The sequence below is a fragment of the Diorhabda sublineata genome, chromosome 10 (assembly GCF_026230105.1).
Source record: "Diorhabda sublineata isolate icDioSubl1.1 chromosome 10, icDioSubl1.1, whole genome shotgun sequence".
Taxonomy (NCBI): domain Eukaryota; kingdom Metazoa; phylum Arthropoda; class Insecta; order Coleoptera; family Chrysomelidae; genus Diorhabda; species Diorhabda sublineata.
Genome location: NC_079483.1, coordinates 18,356,792 through 18,381,210, shown reverse-complemented (window position 1 = coordinate 18,381,210; position 24,419 = coordinate 18,356,792). Strand labels below are relative to the sequence as shown.

The 24,419-nt window shown below is 36.1% G+C and overlaps 1 protein-coding gene across 6 annotated transcripts in view; it reads left to right on the top strand.

The window, feature by feature from the left end:
• Positions 1-24,419, top strand: part of LOC130449915 (cell adhesion molecule Dscam2) — a 193,948-nt gene that overhangs the window by 141,349 nt on the left and 28,180 nt on the right. For 5 of the 6 annotated variants that reach the window (XM_056787995.1, XM_056787996.1, XM_056787998.1 and 2 more), the window contains 4 exons: positions 18,256-18,543; positions 22,854-22,973; positions 23,444-23,617; positions 23,977-24,376. In XM_056787995.1, coding sequence (XP_056643973.1) covers positions 18,256-18,543; positions 22,854-22,973; positions 23,444-23,617; positions 23,977-24,376 — 982 coding nt within the window. Of the gene's footprint in view, positions 1-12,730; positions 12,866-15,822; positions 15,994-18,255; positions 18,544-22,853; positions 22,974-23,443; positions 23,618-23,976; positions 24,377-24,419 lie in introns of all 6 variants that reach the window. The other variant, XM_056788001.1, reaches the window with a different exon arrangement.

Sequence of the window (24,419 nt, the reverse complement as noted above, 5' to 3'; positions counted from 1 at the left end):
AAAAGTTTCTTATTATTCTTCAGTATCGCCACACGTTATACCGTTCGCTTTTGAAGAAGAAGCGAATTCTGGTGATACAGTTCAAGTATCCTGCACAACTAGCAAAGGAGACGTTCCCATGAATTTCTTATGGATGTTTAACGAGAAACCGATAAGCAAAAGTAGAGGTATTCGTATGACCACTCTGGGAAAACGAAGTTCCAGTCTTATTATAGATTCGGTCGAAGGAAATCATGCGGGAAATTACACTTGTTCCATCAGTAACGAAGCGGGAAATTCTAGTTATACTGCAGAATTATTAGTAAAGGGTATAGAAATACGTAATAAACTCATTTGCTTCCATATATTTTCAAACCTATTTCATAAACCTAATTAACCATAGAATTAATCTTTATTATGAACGATGGAGTCATAGCGAAACCATTTAGACGTCCAGTGGTCAATAGGAGAATCTTCGCTTAACCATGGGTCTTCCTCAGCTCTAACCACCTTTACTTTACCTTCACCGGATCGTCTCTATTTTTTTATTTATCTTATTACTTCTCCAGTACCTCCTCACGTGACACCGTTTACGTTTGAAGAAGAAGCAAACTCCGGAGATACAATTCAAGTGCCTTGTACCGCAAGCAAAGGAGACGTTCCCATGATTTTCTTATGGTTGTACAATAACAACCCGATTAGCAAAAGTAGAGGTATTCGGGTGACCACTCTGGGAAAACGGAGTTCTAGTCTTATTATAGATTCGGTCGAAGGAAATCTTGCTGGAAATTACACTTGTTTAATTAGTAACGAAGCGGGAAATTCTAGTTATACTGCAGAATTATTAGTAAAGGGTATAATAAACTTGATTTATTATGTATTGCTCATTATTTTCCTTTTGATTCTTACCAGTTTTACCCTCTCAAATACTTTTTTTGTACTGTGTACGGACACAACGAGGACCATCGATCTACCATACGCGCACTGGCACCATCGCATCTTCATTCAAGTGGCACCTGTACAAAGGTTGACAAAATGTTGAAAGTGCATAATTTATACAATAAAAGATTAAACTAAGTCGCGCGAGCTGAATCTCTGGAAACGGCGTAGCTTCGCTTCGCGTAGCAACACAACATTAATTCCTCATCGATTCCAAACGAGAAGGTAGAAGGCGGATATAGTGGTTTTTCCCAAAAATTGTTTCAGATATAACGTGAAGGATAAATTATATGCAATTAGGACAAAAATAATGTTAGTTTGAATTTCCTGGGTCAAGTATCGGTTAGTCAGGTGTGGTGGACGGGTTATAGTGATCTTCACATAACGTGGTACGTGTGTGTGTTACGAAAACCCTGCTTGATAACGTTGCACGATGCGGAATCGTTGCCCTGAACGCCGAAGTTCTTGCTGCCGCTGATGTGGTTGAGTCCATCGGCTGTGCTTAGTTGTCGTCAGGCTGCTGCTCCGGATTTATCGTTTTATTGAGAAAGGTATCATCAAGGTGTGCTCGCCACAGATCGATGTACATCGAGTATCCAAAATGTAGTAAGCTTGGTTTTTACTCCAGGGAGTTTTTTCTGTGAGCAGAACTATGGTTAGCGCTTCGTTGCGTCCGTACACTAAGAAATTTCTGGCTTGTTAAGGTTGATAGATTTCGGCGGACTCCTCTCCTCGATAAGATTCCGAAAGACTAGGATCGAAGTTCATATGGGAGTTTTCAAAATCAAAATTTCACTACTTGAACCATTCAGAGTGATTGCAAATATTCACACCAATATTTTCGCCGGTGACGATATTTGCATATTAAATAGTTTGAGATTCTTTAACTTCTTTTGAAGTTGTTGGGAATTATTGTTCCGATTTCAGTTTTTTTTCTACACTTTCGGTTCTACCGGAAGTCAACTGTTTGTTATTTTAAATAGAACATCCGGTATATTGATACATTTTTGAAATCCACGTAAAATTTCAGTATACTTGAAACTTTTTTCGAAAAATGCATACTTTTTGAGTTATTAATTTTTTTGTAACAAATTGCAGACCCTTATAAACTATTTTTTTATGAGGACACCCTTTAAGATATGAAAATGGTTTCTGATCGGTTGCTTTAAGCAAGCTAAGACGTGTTTGAATCTATGTTGAAATTTTTTTCATTTTATACATGGTGTATATAAAAAGTGTTCAAAGTTTAACTTTATAAATATATACTTTTTAAGTAGAGCCACCCGGTTTTTTCTATTTTAATGCAATCAGGGATGAAAAATATGGCAAATCCGTGTGTATTTTCCTATACCTAAACCTTAACGTTATCCAAATATTAAAATATTAAATGGGAAAAAAAGAAATTTGATATTTATAAAGTTATACTTTCAATACTTTTTATACGCACCCTGTATAAAATGAAAAAATTTTTAACATAGATGCAAATTCGTCTGACTTTGCTAAAAACAACCGAATAAAAACCATTTTCATATCTTTAAGGGTATCCTCGTAAAAAAATAATTTATAAGGATCTGCAACGGTCAAATTTTTTACACAAAAATTAATAACTCAAGAAGTATGCATTTTTGGAAAAAAGTTTTTAGACAAAAGTATACTAAAACGTAGATTTCAACAATCTATTAATATACAGGGTGTTCCATTCAAAATAACAAAGTTCCATCGACCATGATTTTACTATAAATATTTTGCCATTTACAGATAGTTTCAACTCTCGTGGGACACCCTGTATATTAAACCAAATGTTTAGCAAGCTCTTTCAAAACTTCGGACTTAGTTCCAAAAAAATTTTCGCCTTATATTTTCAGAATCTCTTTTGGAATAAATTTTTTTTTCACACGCAAAACTTTCAGCATAAATCCAAGTAAATACTAATTTGACAGTGCACGATCCGGATTAAATACTGTATTTAATGACTAAAATCCCATAATTTCGTATCCAGGAAGTGTCCTTGTATAATCAAGGAATATAAGGGGATACCATGAAACAATGTAGAAGGTAAAGGGACGTAGTTATATTGGTTTTTCCTATAATGTGCTACCATGTATAACAGAGAGTATCAAGCTAATTGAGGAAGATGAAAAATATCGTAAATGATAGCGAATTTAATTTTGGTGGTCACCACGTACTATTTATTATAAAAACGTACTCTAATCTCAGTTTATTACTATCGAAAAAACTAAGGATCTTTCCGAACAGAAAATAAAAGATTCATATGACTAAAAATCAGAATTATTTATACTAATACTCAACAGTTTGGCAACGTTGTATATCTCGAGATGTGCCGGTACTTACTAATGATATATTGATTTTCGAAGGCAATCGACTCAATTTGGTTTCATCTAAACCACGACACTTTCCAACAGAACAAAACTTTCCAGTTTCGAATATTTATAAGAACCAAACAGAAATGGTAATGGTCCGAAACATGGGTCTCCTTAAGCTCCAACAACTCTTACACCATTCGATATTCATACAAGTCTAGTTGCCCTTTTTCCTCATCGACTTTTAGTTTCTTCATCGTTGTTTCGTATATTTGTTTAGTACTTCCGCATGTGACACCGTTCGCGTTCGAAGAAGAAGTTAACACCGGCGATACGGTTCAAGTTTCTTGTACCGCCAGTAAAGGAGACGCCCCAATGACTTTCGCTTGGATTTTTAACGGTGTTTCCATATCGAAATCGAAAGGAATCGCGGTAACGAATGTTGGTAAACGGAGTTCGGTTCTAACAGTGGATTCAGTAGACGGCAGACACGTTGGAAACTATACTTGTTTGATTACTAATAGAGCCGGGAGTTCGAGTTATTCTGCTGAATTATTGGTGAAGGGTACTACATATTAAATACAATAAATGGCTTGATTGAAAGAGAAGTTTTGATTAACCCGATCCTTTTTTTCAAAACCACGTTTTCTTTCCTTGATGTTGGCCAATAAACTCGTAAATCTTGCAACACTGCAATCCGTGTATCCCAAAATGAGCTTTAATATAATTTCAACATATTAGGGCCGTTTAAATATGATCGAAACAAATGCTGTAACACATTTATTCATTACGCCAAAAACTTTTTGATTCCGGTGTCGAATAATTCAGCCATGAGTGGACAAACTCCCCTACCTCGTTGTCGGTGTTGAATCGGTGGGTATTGACCTTCGAGGGCCCCTTGCGGTTTCCCAAACATGGGGTAGTCGCAGGATGATAATTCCGGACCGTAGAGGAACCTTCTAGTATCCTGGAGAAGAATCGCACTTCGATCTGGAATTCTCCTCGATTTCGACCGGTAAGCGGGTTCCTGGTTGTCTTCGCTTTGACTTCCTCCCTCTTCCTCAACACTTCGTGTACTTATGTTTAGTCTATAGTAAAGATTCGCGTTAAATAACCGTCCTCCTCCGCCCTGTATTCTGTCAGCAAGCGGCGAAAAAATTCCAACCGCAAAAATGTTTGATCAAAGTTTGGCAACCAATTTTTTACTCCAAAATGAGTTGTTCTATCGCCAGCATACCTATTCAGGCACTCACCAACGAATTGATTTCGTGAACGCCGAAGAATTCCCGTGTTTTTAATGCCTTTCCACACCAAAAAACGCTGCGCAAGGTTATAGTCATAGTTTTGGTACATCTTTAAGTGATAAACAAAGTTTTATCAAACTGGAAACATTTCTGGAAAGAGTTTCTTTTAGAATCGCTTTCATATCCTCTGTAGTGAGATTCCCAATATCAATTTTGGCACTTATTTGTTTTCGGAAAGATCCAGATCTCGCACGGAACTAAATCTGGCGAAAAAGCAGGCGTACACAGACATAAAAACTTTTGGCGATCGAAAACTTGTGACAAGTAACGATGTTTCATAGATTATCAATCGGTGATATCACTTGTAAACAGTCTGCAATGTTACTGAACATTATTCAGCATCTTTGGTACTTTTTTTTTATTTGTTGTAAGATGTTTGAGGTCTATGTGCCACGACGGACGATACTTGATCTAATTATCGCAGTTATACCTGCAGAATTGTTACTGCTGCGTGGTCTAAATGATTAAAAAACGCTTTTTGTATGATAATTTGATTGGATTATAATCACTGCCGTATTAATTCTATTGAACTCAGCTAGAGGTTTATCTTTGATATTTTCATCTTCAGTTCTCCCCCACGTTACACCTTTTAGTTTCGAAGAAGAAGTAAACTCAGGAGATATGGCGCAAGTCTCGTGTTCAATTAGTAAAGGAGACGCTCCGATGACTTTCGCTTGGATGTTCAACAATGTACCGGTTTCCAAGAAAAATGGAATTAATATTGGAAGTTTCGGATCTCGAAGTTCGGTTTTGAACATTGAATCTGTTAGTTGGCAGCACGCTGGAAATTATACGTGTATAGTTACGAATAAAGCGGGCGTATCAAGTCATACAGCAGAGTTATTAGTCAAGGGTATATGGAACATATTTTCACTCGTTATTTTTAATTAATTTTATTTAAAATCCTTTCGCAAAACTCCCTTTTATCCTTATACACAAGACATACGACACTCAAATACCCGTTTCATAGAGTAAAAAAGGTACTAAAGGACAGCGTCATTCAAAAACGAATCAGCTCAGACTGATTACCGGGCAGAGGCATAAGGCAAAAGTTTCCAAATATCCAAGATGCAAAGTTGGGAAAGAAACTCCACTACATGTATTGTGCGACAAATTCGAGAGCACATCTTGGGAAAGACGATACATCGAAATCGAGGAGACAAGGCTTCTTTGCTTAAACACCCGAAGTAGGTTTCCATAATCTGTAATCCAATCCATGAATTATTCTTCACAGATAAAAGATGCAAAAGTCTGAAGGAAATTCCACCAGATATATTGTATAACCTCGCTGGTGGTTCGGGGAAACAACTTGGGGGGAAAGAGGACATCTAAATCGAGAAGACAAGGCTTCTTTGCTTAAACACCCGAAGTAGGTTTCCATAATCTGTAATCCAATCCATGAATTATTCTTCACAGATAAAAGATGCAAAAGTCTGAAGGAAATTCCACCAGATATATTGTATAACCTCGCTGGTGGTTCGGGGAAACAACTTGGGGGGAAAGAGGACATCTAAATCGAGAAGACAAGGCTTCTTTGCTTAAACACCCGAAGTAGGTTTCCATAATCTGTAATCCAATCCATGAATTGTTCTTCATAGACGCAAGATGCAAAAGTCTGAAGGAAATTCCACCAGATATATTGTATAACCTCGCTGGTGGTTCGGGGAAACAACTTGGGGGGAAAGAGGACATCTAAATCGAGAAGACAAGGCTTCTTTGCTTAAACACCCGAAGTAGGTTTCCATAATCTGTAGTCCAATCCGTGTATTGTTCTTCATAGACGCAAGATGCAAAAGTCTGAAGGAAATTCCACTAGATATATTGTATAACTTCGCTGGTGGTTCGGGGAAACAACTTGGGGGGAAAGAGGACATCTAAATCGAGAAAACAAGGCTTCTTTGCTTAAACACCCGAAGTAGGTTTCCATAATCTGTAGTCCAATCCGTGTATTGTTCTTCATAGACGCAAGATGCAAAAGTCTGAAGGAAATTCCACCAGATATATTGTATAACTTCGCTGGTGGTTCGGGGAAACAACTTGGGGGGTAAAAGGACATCTAAATCGAGAAAACAAGGCTTCTTTGCTTAAACACCCGAAGTAGGTTTCCATAATCTGTAGTCCAATCCGTGTATTGTTTTAATAGATCCAAGGTGCAAAAGTCTGAAGGAAATTCCACCAGATATATTGTTTAACTAGGCGGGGGATTCGGGGAAACAACTTGAGAAAGAGGACATATTGAAACCAAGGGGACAGGTATACTCCTTTGCTTAAAACATAAAATAGGTTTTCATTATCTGTACTTGAAGAAGAAATCAAAAAAACTCATTTTGGTTTTGATAACTGGATTGTTGCTGGTTCAAAGATGTGCTGTCGATTTTGAAAAAGCAATTAATACAGTAGACATGATAAGTTACTGGAAATTTTGAAAAAATTACCTAAAGAAGATGAATATATACGTATTATTTTGCTAATTTCTACTAGACCGCTAGTTTTTGCGGAAACTACCGTGGGAGATACAAAGTTTTGGAGAATTCTGAAGATGTCTTAGTTAAAGAAATTCTTATTGAGATATTTATATTAATTTCGTGTTTTTGTCGGATTTTATTATTAAATTTGACTGTTAAAATTGAATATTTCGCCCAATAGAACATTTTGTTATAGTTTTGCCGCGAGTTCAGCCTTTTTCCTTTGGAGAAGAACCGTTGTTTTTAGGCGAATCCACGACAGTACAATGCAGTATAAACGTAGGGGATTTACCAGTAAAGTTTTCTTGGTTATTTAACGGAAAACCTATAGAGGAAAATCCCGGTTATAATGTCGGAAATTTCGGAAAAAAGGTTTCTGTATTGACTATAGACGCCGTAACGGAATTACAATCGGGAAATTACACTTGTTTAGCGGAAAACAAAGCGGGAATATCTACTTACGTTACCGAGCTTATCGTCAAGGGTACTATTAATATTTTTATATTTTTCATTCAATTAGTTCTTTCACTTTCCCTACCAAATCTCCCGTTCGGTAAAATTGGAAAGTTTATTGATATTATTGATTCATACGGTGATATTTTCAAGCAAACTCGTCAAATCATATAGACCGTGAAGACAGTCCTGTTTCAATTTGGTATCGAAGTTACATTTTGGCGGGTGCGGTACTTGCGAAAGTCGAATGATCTGAAATGTGTTGGCAACGCTGTTGAGAGCTGAAATAATACTTCGGCAACGGCCGTCTTATAAAATTTTTATTTTGTACTTAGACTTTAGTCATACAGAGATTAGATTGTTTGGGAGTCGTTTCGGCTTTCCAGCAACTCTACATCCATATCCAAAGAAAAAATTTGGATTGTCGATCGTGTAGTTCCATCTTCAAGAAGAGGTGTATAAACCTTTTGCTGAAATTGTGGCATACTATGACCTCTGACGTCTCTATGGCTTGCTCATAGTTTTATGGTTACAAATCTTTTGGATCGTGTTAGACCTGGAGTGTTTCTCCAGTAAAAGTCGATCTGATCCTTTAGCTATCGGATCAGTTCGTTATTATGGCATCTCATAAGTCATGGCTCTGATCCAAAATATGAAGTCGTTACTTATTTTTGACAAGTAGAAAGCTACTTCCTTTATTATCTGGTATATTAGACGCAGAATTTTGAAATTAGATGGTTTTCTTTAATTTTAATATTTATCTTAGAACAATAATGAAACCTACACGACTAGGAACCATAAAGCGTGTTATTTACCTCAATAATTCTAATGGGAATTTTATTAATTAGAATCCGTAATTTTGCTTTAGTTGTACCGCGCATTACTCCATTCTATTTCGAAGACAACCCCGTTCATTCTGGACAATACGTCCAAGTATCGTGTTCAGTGACCGAAGGAGATCTTCCAATAGGAATAGAATGGAAATTAAATGGAGATTCTTTACGAAATTTTGGACAGATCTCCGTAACTCCAGTTGGAAAGAGAACCTCTTCGCTAGAAATAGAATCAGTTAGCTATAAACAAGCTGGAAATTATACATGTATAGCTAAAAATAAAGCTGGTGTAGCAACATTCACAACGGAATTACACGTCAACGGTGATTTTTAGTAGATAATTTATTAGTTTTTGCTGTTTTTCCTCATTATCCATCCCCGACCAGCTCCTCTAAATCTTCAATATCCGGCGGATTGGTAATCATGAAATGGAAATCGGTTTACAAATATTTTCAGAACAATGATTCATGTAATTTGCTAGGCCATCTATTGATAAGCTATATTATTAATAAATAGTATTTATATGACATATCAATGACAGCTACTTATTTGGGAACATTCTTAATTCGATGACGTAGATTTTTTTATAAACAAACAGCCAATATTAATAAAAACTTTTACTTGTTTGTGTATATAAACGTTTCCCATGAAATGGAAAATATTTATCGGTAATAGCCTCTATAACTCATTCCCAGTTCTTCTTATTTGATGCCTTATTAGATAAAATCTTTCCAAGGCCATAATAACTCGATATTTCTCAAGGTCACAACAGCTCAATATTTTTCAATGCATCACAGTTCAGTATTTGTCAAGGTCATCATAATTCGCTACTTCTAAGGCTATTATAGTTTGCTATATTATAATGCCACAACAGATTTTTATTTGCCAAAACAATTATTGGTAATTATTCATCAAAGTTTGCTATTTGTCAAGGCCATAATGGTTAATTCTTTGTTATGACCATCTCAATATAGCTCATTTACCAAGGCCACTGGCTATTAAGGCTCTTATAACACGCTATTGCTCATTCTTTTCCAAGGCTATCATAATTGACTATATCTCAAGACCATAATAGGCGTTATTTCCCAATTTTGTCATTTTTATCAATTGCTATTTCTTTGTCAAGGCCTCTATAGCTTCCTATTTTTATGCGATATCAAAGTTCATCATTTCTCAAAACCGTCATAACTCGTTCTTTGTCAAGGCTATCATAGCTCGCCACTTCTCAAGGCCATTATAGCTCGTTTTTTTTTCAATGCCATACAAGCTTGTTATTTATCAATTGCCTATTCGTTACCAAGGCCATTGGCTATTTCTTGAACGCAAAATGGCTCTTTATAAAGGCCATAATAGCTTGTTATTTCTCAATGCCATACAAGCTTCTCATTTATCAATTGCCTATTCGTTATCAAGGCCATTATAAATTGCTTTTTTTGTGGTATCGATGCTAATTATTATCGCTCTTCACTGGCTGTTTCTTCGGCGCGAAATGACTCTTCATCAAGGCCATAATAACTTGTTATTTCTCAAGTCTACTATTGCTCTGTTGCCCCTTTAAGACCTTATAACACGCTATATTTTAATGCCGCCATGTAACTCATAGCTCATTCTTCGTCAAGGCCATCATAGCTTGCTAAGTTGTCTATGGTATCAGTTTTTTATTTTCCAAGATCGTCATGACTCATTCTTTTTTCAAGGCTACAACGGATCGCTATTTCTCACTATATGTCATTCTTCGTCAAGGCCATTGTATCAAACTTTCTTTATTAAAAAAATAGTTTGTTTGCAGTGCCTCCTCAAATAACTCCGTTCGATTTCGGTAACGCTCCTATCCACTCTGGTCAGTTTGTTCAAGTGTCGTGCACTGCGTTCGAAGGCGATACGCCCATCACTATAGATTGGCTACTGAACAACCAACCGATCGAGACCTACTCGGATATATCAGTATCGGCAGTAGGAAAAAGAACTTCCTTTCTAGCAATCGATTCGGTGACGTATAACCACGCCGGAAATTATACCTGCAGGTCAAAAAATAACGCTGGCGAAACCAGATCGACGTCGGAACTGCAAGTCAACGGTTATTGATTAATTTTAATCCTTATTTCTGTTTTTAATCCTTTCCAGTTCCACCAAAGATCGCTCCCTTCAATTTCGGAGATTCTCCAGCTCAATACGGACAGTCTCTACAGATTCAGTGTTTCGTTATCGAAGGAGATTTACCGATAACGATATCGTGGACTTTTAACGATACCGATATCGAGTCAGTTTCCGATATTTCTATTACTACTGTGGGGAAAAAAAGCTCCATCCTCTCCATCGATTCTGTGTCTTACGGCCATGCCGGAAACTATACTTGTCATGCCAAAAATCGACTTAGCCACACTTGTTTCTCGTCCAGACTACAAGTGAATGGTTATTTGTTTTATTTTGTCGTTTGATTGTTTCTTCTGTTTGCTTTTTGGCGGTATTTTCACAAATTTTTTAAATGGAAAATGAAATTTTGAAAATTATATGAAGATTGAGGAAAAACTTGCAGTGAAAGTTAATCAAATACTAAATCTATTGATGCTATCTTAATTTATTGGTAAAAATTAAATTGAGATTCACGAATTGTTGCTGATTGTTGTTGAGATTTTGTTGCTAATTAATTACCAAACAATTTTATTGACACTTGTATCACAAATCGCTAATTAACTCGGCTATGGGGGAAAATTAGTTGCTAACAGTTGCTAATAAATATACCACTTAAGTGCCATATTAAATGTGCAAAATCAATAGATAATTAAATGCTAATTAAATGCAAAAAATTAATTTTCTCTCTATTTAATTGGCATCAATTAACATTTAATTATGAAAGTATTCTACTTCATTTGATTGGCACTTAATTAGCTCTCAATTTCGCGCTAATTGTTTTTTCTGTCTGCTCATTTTGATTTGCTAACTAATATCTAATAATCTAATAAATTTTGTTGTCACGACCGATATTTAATTAATTACGTCAATATTTATTTCAAATGACAATAGCCAGTTGCTAATTAATCATACAAAAATAAATTTTCATATACTTATGTTTAGTCGCTTTTCACGATCAAATCAGTTGCTAATTATTATGGTTAATGAATTAATTAAGTTGCTGATTGGCACCCTAGCCGATTTTCCAAAATCGAATTTTCAAAATGCCTTTGAGGCCGTGGAGAATCGGTTGCTAATAAGGCAATAGATTCAGCAACAATATGAAAAGACATCGGCCTTATTTTTCGTGAAAATTACTAGGAAATTTAAATCTAAGTCTGAAGATTGAAGATTATTTTATTCACGCGGAATCAGATCAGAAGTTAAAATATGCGTTAGACCCATATTCGAACAACAGAAATGAAAATACTCAGAAACATATGAAACGCTAAGAGACAGAAAGATAAACACAGACATAAGACACGAATGTGAGGTGGAAGACATAATCAGATGGGGACTTGAAGGTTGAAGAGTTTGGAACGAACACGTGGATAGAATGACCAGAGAAAGATTAGGAAAGATCGCACCGTAAGCCTTTAGGAACACCTCCAAAAAGATGGATAGATTCATGGACAACAACATCTCAAGAATGACGAGCTGGAAACAACTTGGTGGTATTGAACTCCTACTACATCCAACTGCGGACTATGGCGAAATTTTAGCGTGGGAAAAAATTTGAATCCAAAGAGGCTGTTGAAAAAGAGGCAGTGCGATAAATTTTTGTTTCTCAGCCCGAGGAATGGTTTTACGAAGGATTCAATGAGTTTGCTGAACATTGGGTTAAAACCAAAGAATACAATGGGCAATACTTCCAAAATTAAGACTGTCTTTTTATATGAAACATCTATTTTTCACAAAAATGATGATCTATTTATATATTTCTAGTTTTTTTTACTTTGTTATTGATTTTGATGACGATGACAGTTATAATAGCAAAATCCGTCGCCAAAAATTTACAAATAATCTTATTTTTGAATCAAAAAACAAAATTAATTGTTAATCAATTAATTAGCAACAAATAATTCAGTGAAATTCTTCGATTTAGTTGATTTATGACTGCTAATTTTTCGTTACTCAAAAAAGCGTATGTTGACGGACGATTCAAATTTTTAACCAAAATATGGGTTAAGTATAAACGAAGATTTGATTTTTTGAATACAAAAATTTTTTACTATAAGTTACGTGCCCATTTTCATGACAAAATTTGTAACTTTTTCTGAAAAAAGATTTCAACTAATGACCTACCTTTTCGCAATTTTAAATTACTTTGATCGGTTGCAACTATAATTTATCCAATATGATTTAATCAGAAAACAAATAATTTCATATTCCATTTTGAAAATAACATTTTTTTTTTTTAATGATTTCGTTAATTTTCTCACCCTCACTAGTATAGTAGTAAGTGCCTTGAATTTACCTTGCAGTACCTCCTCAAATTACGCCGTTCGATTTCGGGGACGCTCCCGTCAACTCCGGTGATATGGTCACAGTTTTTTGTACAGTTAACAAGGGAGACGTCCCGATAGGAATAAAATGGACGTTCAACGGCAAACCTATGGATAATTTGCAAGGCGTATCGGTAACACGGTCCAGTAAACGTATTACGCAACTCTCAATAGAATCGGTGCAAGAATTCCATAGCGGAATTTACGCGTGCGCCGCTAAAAATCAAGCTGGGGTTACACGTCATTCTGCTTCTTTGCAAGTTAACGGTATCTACTAGTTTTTAGATGAATTTGTATGTTTCACTTTAGATTTGTCAGAAACAAAAAAATTTTTGACGTAGTTATGCAAAATCGGAGAAGTCTTTTCTCTCCTCCTTTTCTGGGTCTTTCCCTACTACCGAAATAATGGACTGATAATGACGTTTAACGTTTTCGTATAAAATAGCAATAAAAATAACGAATTGACTTGTTTTGTGGTGCGTAAACAAGTAAACTCCCAAGTTGATTCCAACGACTGGCCTTGCGATTTATTTATAGTCATCGCAAAGTCCAGACGTACCGGAAATTGAAGGCTTTTAAAATCGAATGGTGAATCCGTTGAAATCATCGGAATATGCGGGATCTAACATCCTCTTTTTTTGTATTTTCCTTTTATGATTATTGCCTCAATGACGTTATTCATCGTCATCTTTACAACCAGTCTTGTTCCATTGCACAGTCGAGGTTGATTAAAGTGGTGTGTGGTGTGAGGTGGTAATCCAGGCGATTCAAGTGAATTTAAATCCTGGTTCATAACGGTATCGACTGATTTGAAGTATTCCGGAAGAAAATTTTGTAATAGCCGCAAATATTACAATAATATATAGTGCCTATTGCGCAATACATCTTTAACCATTTTTTAATCAAAGATAATGAAAAATCCGCAGAAACTTATCGAGCAATTCGGAGATGAGTGCATCTCCAAGTATGGAGCGTATGACTATTACCAATCAGGATTTGGAAAACCTAATTTTGAAAGACGGACGCAGTACTGAACGCGATACGCGTCTGAAGAATTGGACATCAACGCAAAATTTCGGCCAGATGGGTACCAAGACATCTGAATTTGCAGCAGAAATTCACAAGTTGGGAAGTTGGAACGCGTCTCCTGCAGCGAACAGAAGACATCACTGTATTCCGGAGAGTAAACGCGCGACTATGTAGGAAGAAAGGCGAAGGCGTGCTAATTAAGACGAAGGTTACACTGTCAGCTTCAAAGGTGTTGTGCACCGTGTTTTTGGAAGAGAAGAAATTGAAACGTTGAACGATTTGAGTTTGGAAACACTGGAAAACCCTCTTTATAGCCCCGATTTGTCGCCGTGGGACTATTATTTAAACGGAAACACTTGATTATCCTTATAGTCGAAACTCATATGATCTTCAATTCGAAGCAAGCGATTTGAGACTAACAAAATTACAACGTTGGAGAATGCATAATGAAAGGACATTAAACAGTTTCCTTGGGATGTACAACGATGTAAAAATCTCCTAATCCATAAATTTTATCGAGTTAAACGAATATTATTTTTAGATTGTACAGGTGTTGTCTTTGTAAAAGTTACGGATTGTTAACCATTTGGCCTTCGTCAAACACACCGTGGACATACGTAACCATCCATTAAAAAACCATAATATTCGAATGTATAATTTAGAAAATATACTCAATTATAAGTGATTTCCCAATAAGGGGACTTGACAACTTTTTTTCAAAATAAAATGAAAACCATTTGAGATATTTCAAAAACTTTATTATCGGGTTGAAGTACATTCAAGACATTTATGAATGAAACTCGATTTCGGTCATATGGCCACCGCGGGCACGTTTGCAGCGGTTGATTCGCTGAACCCAATTTTCCATGAATCGGCCACACACATTTCGGCCGAAACGGCTGCTATTTCTCGTTCAATGTTAGCTTTGAGTTTGTCCAACGTCGGCGGCTTATTAGGATAGACCAATGAAAAAAATCTCGAGGCGTTAAATCGCAAGAACGAGGCGGCCAATCGACTGGTCCATTTCTTGAGATAACACGCTCATCAAACTTCAATAAATCGATTTTAACGAGTGCTATGGGGCTTGTGGCGGCATCTTGTTGAAACCACATGCTGTCCAAGTCCATATATTCCAATTCGGGCCAAAAATAATCGATAATCACGGCGCCATAACGATAAACATTCACAGTAACGTGGCGACCACAAACGTCGACGAAAAAGTATGGCCCTATGAAGCCGCCGGCACCAAACAGTTATCTTTTGTGGATGAAGTGGTTTTCCATTAAGCACATGTGGATTTTCACCCGTTCAATACCGCATATTTTGTTCAATGACAAACCAATTGAGCCCATATTTTCCAGAACCCAATCGGAGAATGTACGTCGCTACGAATTGTCCATCGGCTTCAATTCTTGAGTGAGCCTAATCTTGTATGGTTGTAAAGCAAGATCCTTGCGCAAAATTCGCCATAAAGTGGTCTTGGGGATGCCCAACTCTTGGATATTGATTGAATTGAATCATTTGCTACGGACGTTTCAACGGCAGCGATATTTTCGACACTTCGACCAACTCGTAGTCTCACTGGCACGACAACATCACACAACGAATATGTAGACTCAAACTTTTTCACTAAACTTGTTACTGCCTGTCTGCTAGGTCGAGAATTAACACAATGATGAAAAGGTTATATGTCTACTGAATAAACGGACAGTGACAGTTCGATATTGAGTGAAAAGGCGCGTTCACAAACTAAATTCAAAATTGTCGAGTCCCTATTGGACTTAAACCCATTAAGTTTTGGTTTTTCAACTTTAAAAGCCTGCAGCTCACTCCCGAACTTTTTGCATCAAGTCTCGAAACACCCCGTATATAAAAAATCTATCGATTCTTAATTAATCTATCTGACCTAATATTTCTTTCGACAGTATCTCCTCGCATCACGCCGTTTTATTTCGAGGATAATCCCTTGCATTCTGGCGAGTACGCCCAAATAAATTGCTTGGTAGCTGTAGGAGATTTACCTATAACAATAGACTGGAAACTAAACGGTGACGATATCGGTAAATATCCAGAAATAATTGTATCGAAAGGAGGAAAGAGAAGTTCGATGGTCACGATCGAATCTGTATCGCATTCCAACGCTGGAAACTACAGTTGCCACGCTAAAAATGCAGCGGGGGAAAATGTTTTCACCACAGAATTATTAGTTAACGGTTAGAAAGGGATAAATCGTTGTTTTCGTAGCTTGCAACTCCATCCGCGTAGACAGGAAAATGTTCGAACAAACGCAGTATACGATTAAGAACGTTACAATCCAAAAAAAAGTTTATCAAATTACGTATAGTCAAATCTTGTTCGATTGAACCATTTCTAATCACGAAATAGTCACTTGGTGGTAAATAGGAAGTAATTGGTAGCAAAATTCTTGATGTGGATACTGCATCCTGCGCCCAAATTCTCATTAAATCAATCCTCATATTAATTTTTTATTAGTCAGATAATTCGTCTTCAGAAGTTTTCTTTTTATATAAAAATGCGCGAGGCAAAACAAAAATTCATTATTTTTTTCATTCACTTATGAATATTAGAAATACCTTTTTATGATTTGTATCACTGGCTCATGTTTTCTGCGGTTTTCCTTTGATCTGGAGAACTTATTAATCAACTATGTGGGCGACGACATTTTGTTTTAAAAACCATTATATGTATTTGAATAGATACTAAAATAATTCTGAACTTACGCATATGAGAATCAGGACCAAACCTAATAAAATACCTTCCGTGACATGAATAATATCCAACGAATCTCTTTATATATACAGTGTGTCCACGTAAATTGGCGGCATATGGAACATAACTTTTTTATTATTAATTTTACGAAAAAAAGTTATTCTTTATAAAAAGTTCTGCGTGGTCCAAAACCTAAAATTCAACCATCGGATGTTAAATTTTTTCAGTCGTATACGAGGTTTGTTAAAAAATATGATTTTTGCTCTAGAGTGCCTTTCTTTTTGACAATATCGAAAATTGTTGTGATGAAAAGATGTTTAGAATTAAAAATAGCTTTCAAATTGTTTATTTACATTAAAAAAATATTTATAATTGATAAATTCAATGCATTAATAATCTAAATTTCCTACGTAATCGTAAAGAAAATGCAGTAAAAAATATTTTTTCAATGAAAATAAACAATGTTACATATTTGAAAGCTATTTTTAATTCTAAACATCTTTTCTTTACAACAATTTTCGATATTGTCAAAAAGAAAAGTACTTTACTATAGAACAAAAATTACATTTTTTGACAAACCTCGTATACGACTGAAAAAATTTAACATCTGATGATTGAATTTTAGGTTTTGGATCACGCAGAACTTTTTATAAAGAATAACTTTTTTTCGTAAAATTAATAATAAAAAAGTTGTGTCCCATATGCCGCCAACTTACGTGGACAAACTGTATATAAGAATCTACTTTATTAAGCCCCTGTAGAGGAAACTACGAGGGTTGACTGAAAAATTTACGACCCGAAGATGTCAATACATTGGGAAATATATTTGCGCAAGCGTTGACTGTTTTACATTAAAATTTCGATCATTTTGGACATTTAGTTTATGTTTTTGTGAAAATGACTTTCGAAAAGGTAAAACAGAAAAGTATTACACAATATTACTTGATAAGGTACAGGAAGAAATTTAAAAAAAAAACGATCGAATTTGAAGAAAAAAAGTTTCTCGAATTAGTTGACAACCCGCCGTAATCACCAGATCTGGTTCCTAGCGACTTTTGCCTGTTTCCTAACCTCAAAGTTCACAGACAGTGATTTTGATCAGACTATTGCATACGTAATCGCCTATTTTAGTTAACGATCGCTGAATTAAGGTCTAGATTTAAAAAAAAAACGATTTTCAAAGTTGAAAAGGATTATGGGAAAAAAAGGGTTTCTTTGTTAGGTCTGGAATTTTTGCACATCGAAAATTAACTTATAAATAACCCATAAGGTAAAGCCACACTGCAAGATGATAGATGGTCACAAGGGGGTTGCGTACTAGAGTATCTAATCACTTTTTATTCCATTTTCGTCGGGCTATTAGGACGGAACATCAAACATGACTGATATGGGTGGATATACGCTAGGTGGTTAGATGCTTAGAGGTTTATAAATTGCTGGGTGGCCGTCGGGCAGGTATCTACCATCCAGCATCCTACCAACCTTTCTGCAGTATTTCCGACAGTAGAAAACAAACAATGAGGTTATGACGCAAATCGACAACAAATAACACCGAACGGTTTTTCTGTCTACGCGGACACTCGATATTCTTAACCTTTAAACAATCACACAAAACATAAATAAATAAAATACTACGTAAAATTAAGTGACTTAATAATTTATCATCTTAAACATATCGAAAAGAAAGTAGTACGGGACGCATTTCACACAATTCCAGTTCGATTTCCTTTATTTTTTTCTTCCAGTGTTGCCTCACATAGCCCCGTTCAGTTTTGGCACATCGGCGATCTATTCGGGGCAAACGACTCAAGTAACGTGTCTCGTCACTGAAGGAGATACGCCCCTTAACATATCTTGGAGTTTTCAGGGACGTTATGTAGATCCCCAAAACGTTATTAGTACCACGAAAATCGGTCAAAAAGCTAATTTACTATTGATCGATTCGGTAACGGAATCTCAAGCTGGCAATTACACTTGCATCGCCGCCAACAAAGCTGGATCCGTTTCTTTTACCGCTTCTTTGAACGTCTACGGTATTATTGATTATTATTTTATTAATATAAGTCTCTTTGTCGATGGAAACTGTGGAGGATATGCTCGATTCTAATATCACGAAATGTCATGATTATACACGAATAAAAATCGGTTACTTAGAGATAAAGAACTAATACAATTATTCTATGGAGTATCGGAGCTCCAATGCTTATAAATTACTTTTGTACCAATTAATCATTAATAAAATCAAAATTTTAATGAAATGTGGTTCGATTTATACCAATGCTGTTGCAAGCAAGGCTCAAAACATTTAACACTCACTTACATAACCTAAAAATGAAATGCCACCGACTCGTAAACTTCTGATCGAGTCTTCAATGCTGGTTATTATGAAAAAAAAAATGCAATAAGAAATCATATAACACTTATTTTGGATTGGCTGGTCCGTTTAAATTAAAGTATGTTTACCGGATGGCTAATTGAAAAGCATGAGTCACTGCCAATACCTTCAAATAATGGTCTCACCACTTCTTTGTCCCCGATGTCAAAAGATATTTAAGCTGCGCCAAAGAACACAACTTCTTTGGTGTCTTTATACCAAGGGATACATAGATGGCACTACTAGTATTAAATCCATATTATTTGCACTAACCTTCCAAAGACGCGTGTAAACATTTGACAGATTACAGAATTTTTGAGCGAAGCAATTTTATTATTTAGAAAATATGGATAAAAATTGATGAGGCTTCGCTTTTTAGCAAAACAATACTATTGAATCGAAATTTTGGCTTGATAAACATGATTCCGATTTTAAACAAGCACAAACATGCTTCACTATCAACAACTTACTCAATCAATTGCTAAATTACCGCAATAACAGACCGTAATGTTCACAAATACAGTGTTGCCGCAACTGATTATTGCCACCTATTGTTCGATTATAAAAACTTCAGGTTTTTCGTTTTACACCGTGTAAATCAAAGGATAGGTGTAAATTCGTGCAATTTACCCTTTTTACCAAAATAAGATAAGTGTTGATACCATAATTTAATTAAAAAAAAAAAGTAAATTATAAGCATTGGAACCTAATACCACATGTATACACAAGTTTGAGTTAATTGTGTCTATTTGTTGAAAAAGTCGATTTGGATTTCATTTCACCATGTTCCATCGGAACAGAACAATCTAACAGATATCTAGTTTGACTAATAGAGGTCACTACAAATCAAATTTAAGTTGTACCATCTTCCAAACAGCAGCTGAAATCTGTGGATTTTTTCGAAATGTTACGTGTTATGGTGAGAGCCCTTCGATGTCATTAGGCAAGCTGTGAGGCTTGACCAAGTGTTTAAACCACGCTCGTGTCAGTGCTGGGCATTGGAGAAGGCGTTGAAAGTCCAATCACTAATTAGTTGGAGCAGTTGTTTAGTATGACACGCACAAGGTCCATCCATGTGTGTCTTTGTTTGTATCTACCCATCTCTGCCGACCTCACTTTGCAAGCAGACCGTTGAAAGACGCGATAACTATCCCAAGGAAGAGTTCTGAACCCATCGGTGAGTCCGCCGATCCCAGTCAGGCGGGTAAGTCCGCCTCGTTGTTGCCTGAGTCACTGGGTAATGAGCTGGATCTTACAGCCATCATTCACAGGACTTTTTGGGACTTTATTGCACTCCAGCACTAGCCTAGAGCACACTCTTTAGGTCGTTATGACTTGTATCCGAGCAAATTACTGTTTTTCCTGTTGCGTCGATTGAATATCGCGCGACCGCATTCCATCACGGCGAATACCTTGGCTTGGAAGACGGTAGTGTTTTCCACAAACGTTAATTTTGTGGTGTCCGACCAAGACATTCCTCCTGGAGCCGTCCGTGTACCAGATTGGTCCAATATTCAATATCGCGGGTTTGGAGTGAACTATCAAATTCAAACTCTTATTGTTAACGGTCTTAAGCGTCATTTGGTCGCTGCCCACCAGATTTTTGCGTGGCCAGTTGATTTACCCTGCAGTTCTGTATGCCGTCCTCGTGACTTCGAATTATATTACTAGATCCAAGGGTGGGAGGCCCAGTAGGACTTCAAGAGGGGTATTATGGTGAGTCTGAATAGTCATTTATTGTCGGTTTCAATATTGTGAAATGATCGTTGATGCGTAGGGCGTGTGAGAAACTATTTAGGCAAGACTCACTAACGAAAACATGATTTACCAAGATTGCTAGTGGATTGGACCCTTCAAAAAGCGATAAACGGTCCTCAGACTTTTAAAATTAATAAATTCAAAGATTAGATATCGTGGATTGAAATAAAAAATCGATCCTATTTACGTATTTTCATCATATCTAAGTATTTGTTATTTATCTCTAATTATATCTGCCGATTGGGTCGTTTTTATCCATCGTTCTTGGTCTAAAAATTCTAATGTCACTAAACTGTTCATGTATGCACCGAAATTTAACAAGAATTTTTTAAAAATGGTGGATAAATCCCAGCGAAATCACCCGCAACTTCCTCTTCATCCTTTACTGTTAGCTGGGATTTTAGGATATCCTTTTAACCCCCTTCCCAGCACTTTTTTTCATCTATCTTTTAGTTTGTAACTTTTTGCATGTTTATTTTGAGTTGTCACTAATTTTTATTTATTTTTGTTTGCAATAAAATAACCAAAGTGTACGTACGATATTATTTTATCTTTTATCAATAATAGGCGGGTTTTAATAAGCAAATTTATCTATAAAAAAATTCAAAAAAAAAATTGTGGACACCAAGAATTACAATCTTTCACTTTCATTTAATTTTTTAAAGATATCAAAGATAAACTGAATATAGTACGTATCTCTACATATTTATAGTAAAATGGAAATATATTTATATAGAATGTCCCATTGCAAAATAGAATAAATTTACGTGAACGCATATTTTTCATTATTTTAAGATTATATAAGGAATATTTCCATTTTTTCCTATATTGAATACTGCATGCGAAAAACTGACTGAGTGACTATTATATTTTGGAAAAAAATTAAACAACTTGGAATTTTATTATACAACATGTCCCCCGCGTTGGAATTATAAAAAACAGTTAAAAAGTTATTCGCGATAACACGTTCTAAAATCTAAAACACAATTATTCGTTATGAATCGTATACAAGGTTTGTCAAAAAATGAAACGTCTCTGGGATTCACCGAAAACAACATAAAAACACAGCCTTGTCAATCAAAATCCAAATTGAAAGGGACGTAAGAAAAAATCTCGTGAATGAGGCAAGACCTGGTGATTAATGTAATTTCCAGCTCGTTTGAGTACCTGGGTACTCGGTTTAATCCAAGTCTATTTCGCACCTGGCATGAAACAAACCAAGGCACACGTCAATGGGCCACCATTGTCTGTCTTGACAATGATCTGTTCCATTGAAACCAAACTTTTAACTCTCTACGACGCTATCTTTATGTAGACATCAAAGAAGATCCGAAATACAGCTGGTGATTATAGAATGAAGAAACTGGAGACAATGTCTGCCCAACGCACATAGCAAAGTTCAAGCACGGGCAGTCTCAGTGACGTTACAAGTTTCAAACCAAGGTGCTGACCAGACACTGTGATAACTATGAACTATGGTCGCGCTCGGCTTCCGAGCATACCCTGAAGATGTTCCACTTAATACAGAAGAATCCAGAGAAATTTAGACGGCTTAGATCATAGAAGAAAGGTCGCTGACCTACTAGATAGTCAGACGTGGCTCATGAACGACGAGTTCGCCTGGAGACGCCCAGAACGTCAATATATCGGGACTCCTTTCTTTGGAGAAGTGCCAGTCTGCGGAATCAGCTACCGAGGCACGTATTTCCCGAACTCTACATACTACAGAAGTTCAAGATCAATATCCACAGGCAGGCACCATTTGACCTACTAGAGTGCAATAGGGCTTACACTCTCGTACTCACTTTTTCGAGAAAGACGAGAAAAATATATTGTCACCGTCTTCGAAAGATGTCATCCAATACTCATCGAGTTATATAGTCTTGAATCCGATCCAAATCAATTTGTGATCTCTAATTTAGTGGAAGTGGATGACTAATCAAACGAAGTCTTTATAATACAAAAAAAAGTCACTCAGTTAAGTTTTTTTAAAATAAAATGGTATTATCAAATGTTGTTTTTCATTTTACTTCGAAGAATACAAATATTTTTTGTTCTCAGTGTAAATTTTATTCATTTAAAGGCTAAAACTAAAAAATAAATGTTGATTGAAAAATATCGCAAGTTACGACATTCTATAATGAAAAGCAACGTTGTTTCCAAACTTTGTTTTTGACGAATAAAGTTATTAATGTTTTTAATAATTTTTAGTACCACCAAGGTGGATATTAGAACCTACCGATAAAGCTTTTGCTCAAGGTTCTGACGCTGTTGTTGAATGTAAAGCTGATGGTTTTCCTAAACCTACTGTGACATGGAAAAGAGCTACTGGTACGTATTTTTTTACTCATTTCAATAAAACAACAAACATTTTTATTAAACACAATGAATGGAATCAATGGCTTAATAAGGACAATTCATGGATTACGATGGACAATACGTTCGATGACTCTCCGAAGAGGGTGTCGATATGACGCGTGCCGGTGGTTCCCAGCCACCTGTTCAGAAAGCTGTCTTGCAACGGGTACGAAAATTGGAGAGACGTACTCTTTCTTTGGACAGCGTCTCGAGACTCTCGGTTAGAGTTTTGTAACATCCTAGAGATGATAATAACCGCCTTGAATGACACGACCGCTTGTTAGCTGTCGTAGTTTTGTTTTTTCCTGTAATTTTGGTTTATTTGCCCAAATTGCACATATATATAATTGAAAGATTAAAGCTGAGGGGCCAAGCCTTGGCTAGGCACGAAATTATGTAAAATGTTGTATAATATGATTCTTAAAATATTTTATCTACTTTAGGTGTTTCTCCTGGAGATTACAAAGATTTCAAACCGAACAATCCGGATATTAAAGTCGAGGACGGCACTTTAACTATTAATAATATCCAAAAAACAAACGAAGGATACTATTTATGCGAAGCCGTCAACGGAATTGGATCCGGATTATCGGCCGTCATTTTGATTAGTGTTCAAGGTAAGTTTAAAAAAAAAAAATAACACGCATAGAAATATTTGTGACGTTGTAGTTACGATCGTGAAACCGGTCCTGTTCCATTATGTAAATAGAATGTAAAGTTTGGTGGAAAATTCCTAGAATGCGCCGGTTATAAAAACGGCATCCTTTGTTTTGTTTTATAAGGACAATTTCTGATAAGGCTTTTTTGTTTTTGTTTTTATACTTTCTAGATCCGAATGATCTGGAAATCCGTTTTATATAAATAGGCGCTAGTTTAGCAGACTAACCCCCGCGGACTAAACAAAAAAACAGTTTCGTTTTGAATCATATTTTGTTGTCTTCATCTTTATCGGCATGTTGTTTTAACATTTTTTTAGCTCCTCCCCAATTCGACGTTAAATATCGCAACCAAACATCCCGAAGGGGAGATCCGGCCGTACTACAATGCGAAGCTAAAGGCGAAAAACCGATCGGTATCATTTGGAACATAAACAACAAACGTCTCGAACCTAAAGGCGATAATCGTTATACCATCAGAGAACAAATACTACCCAGTGGCGTTCTCTCCGATTTAAGTATCAAACGTACCGAAAGAGGAGACTCTGCTATATTTACGTGCGTAGCAACAAACGCTTTCGGTAGCGATGACACCAACATCAACATGATCATTCAAGAAGTGCCCGAAGTTCCGTACGGACTCAAAGTTTTGGATAAATCAGGAAAAACGGTCCAATTATCGTGGGTTTCGCCGTACGATGGTAATTCTCCGATTAAGAAGTGAGTACATACATCGTATTTATATATTTATAAATATATATAT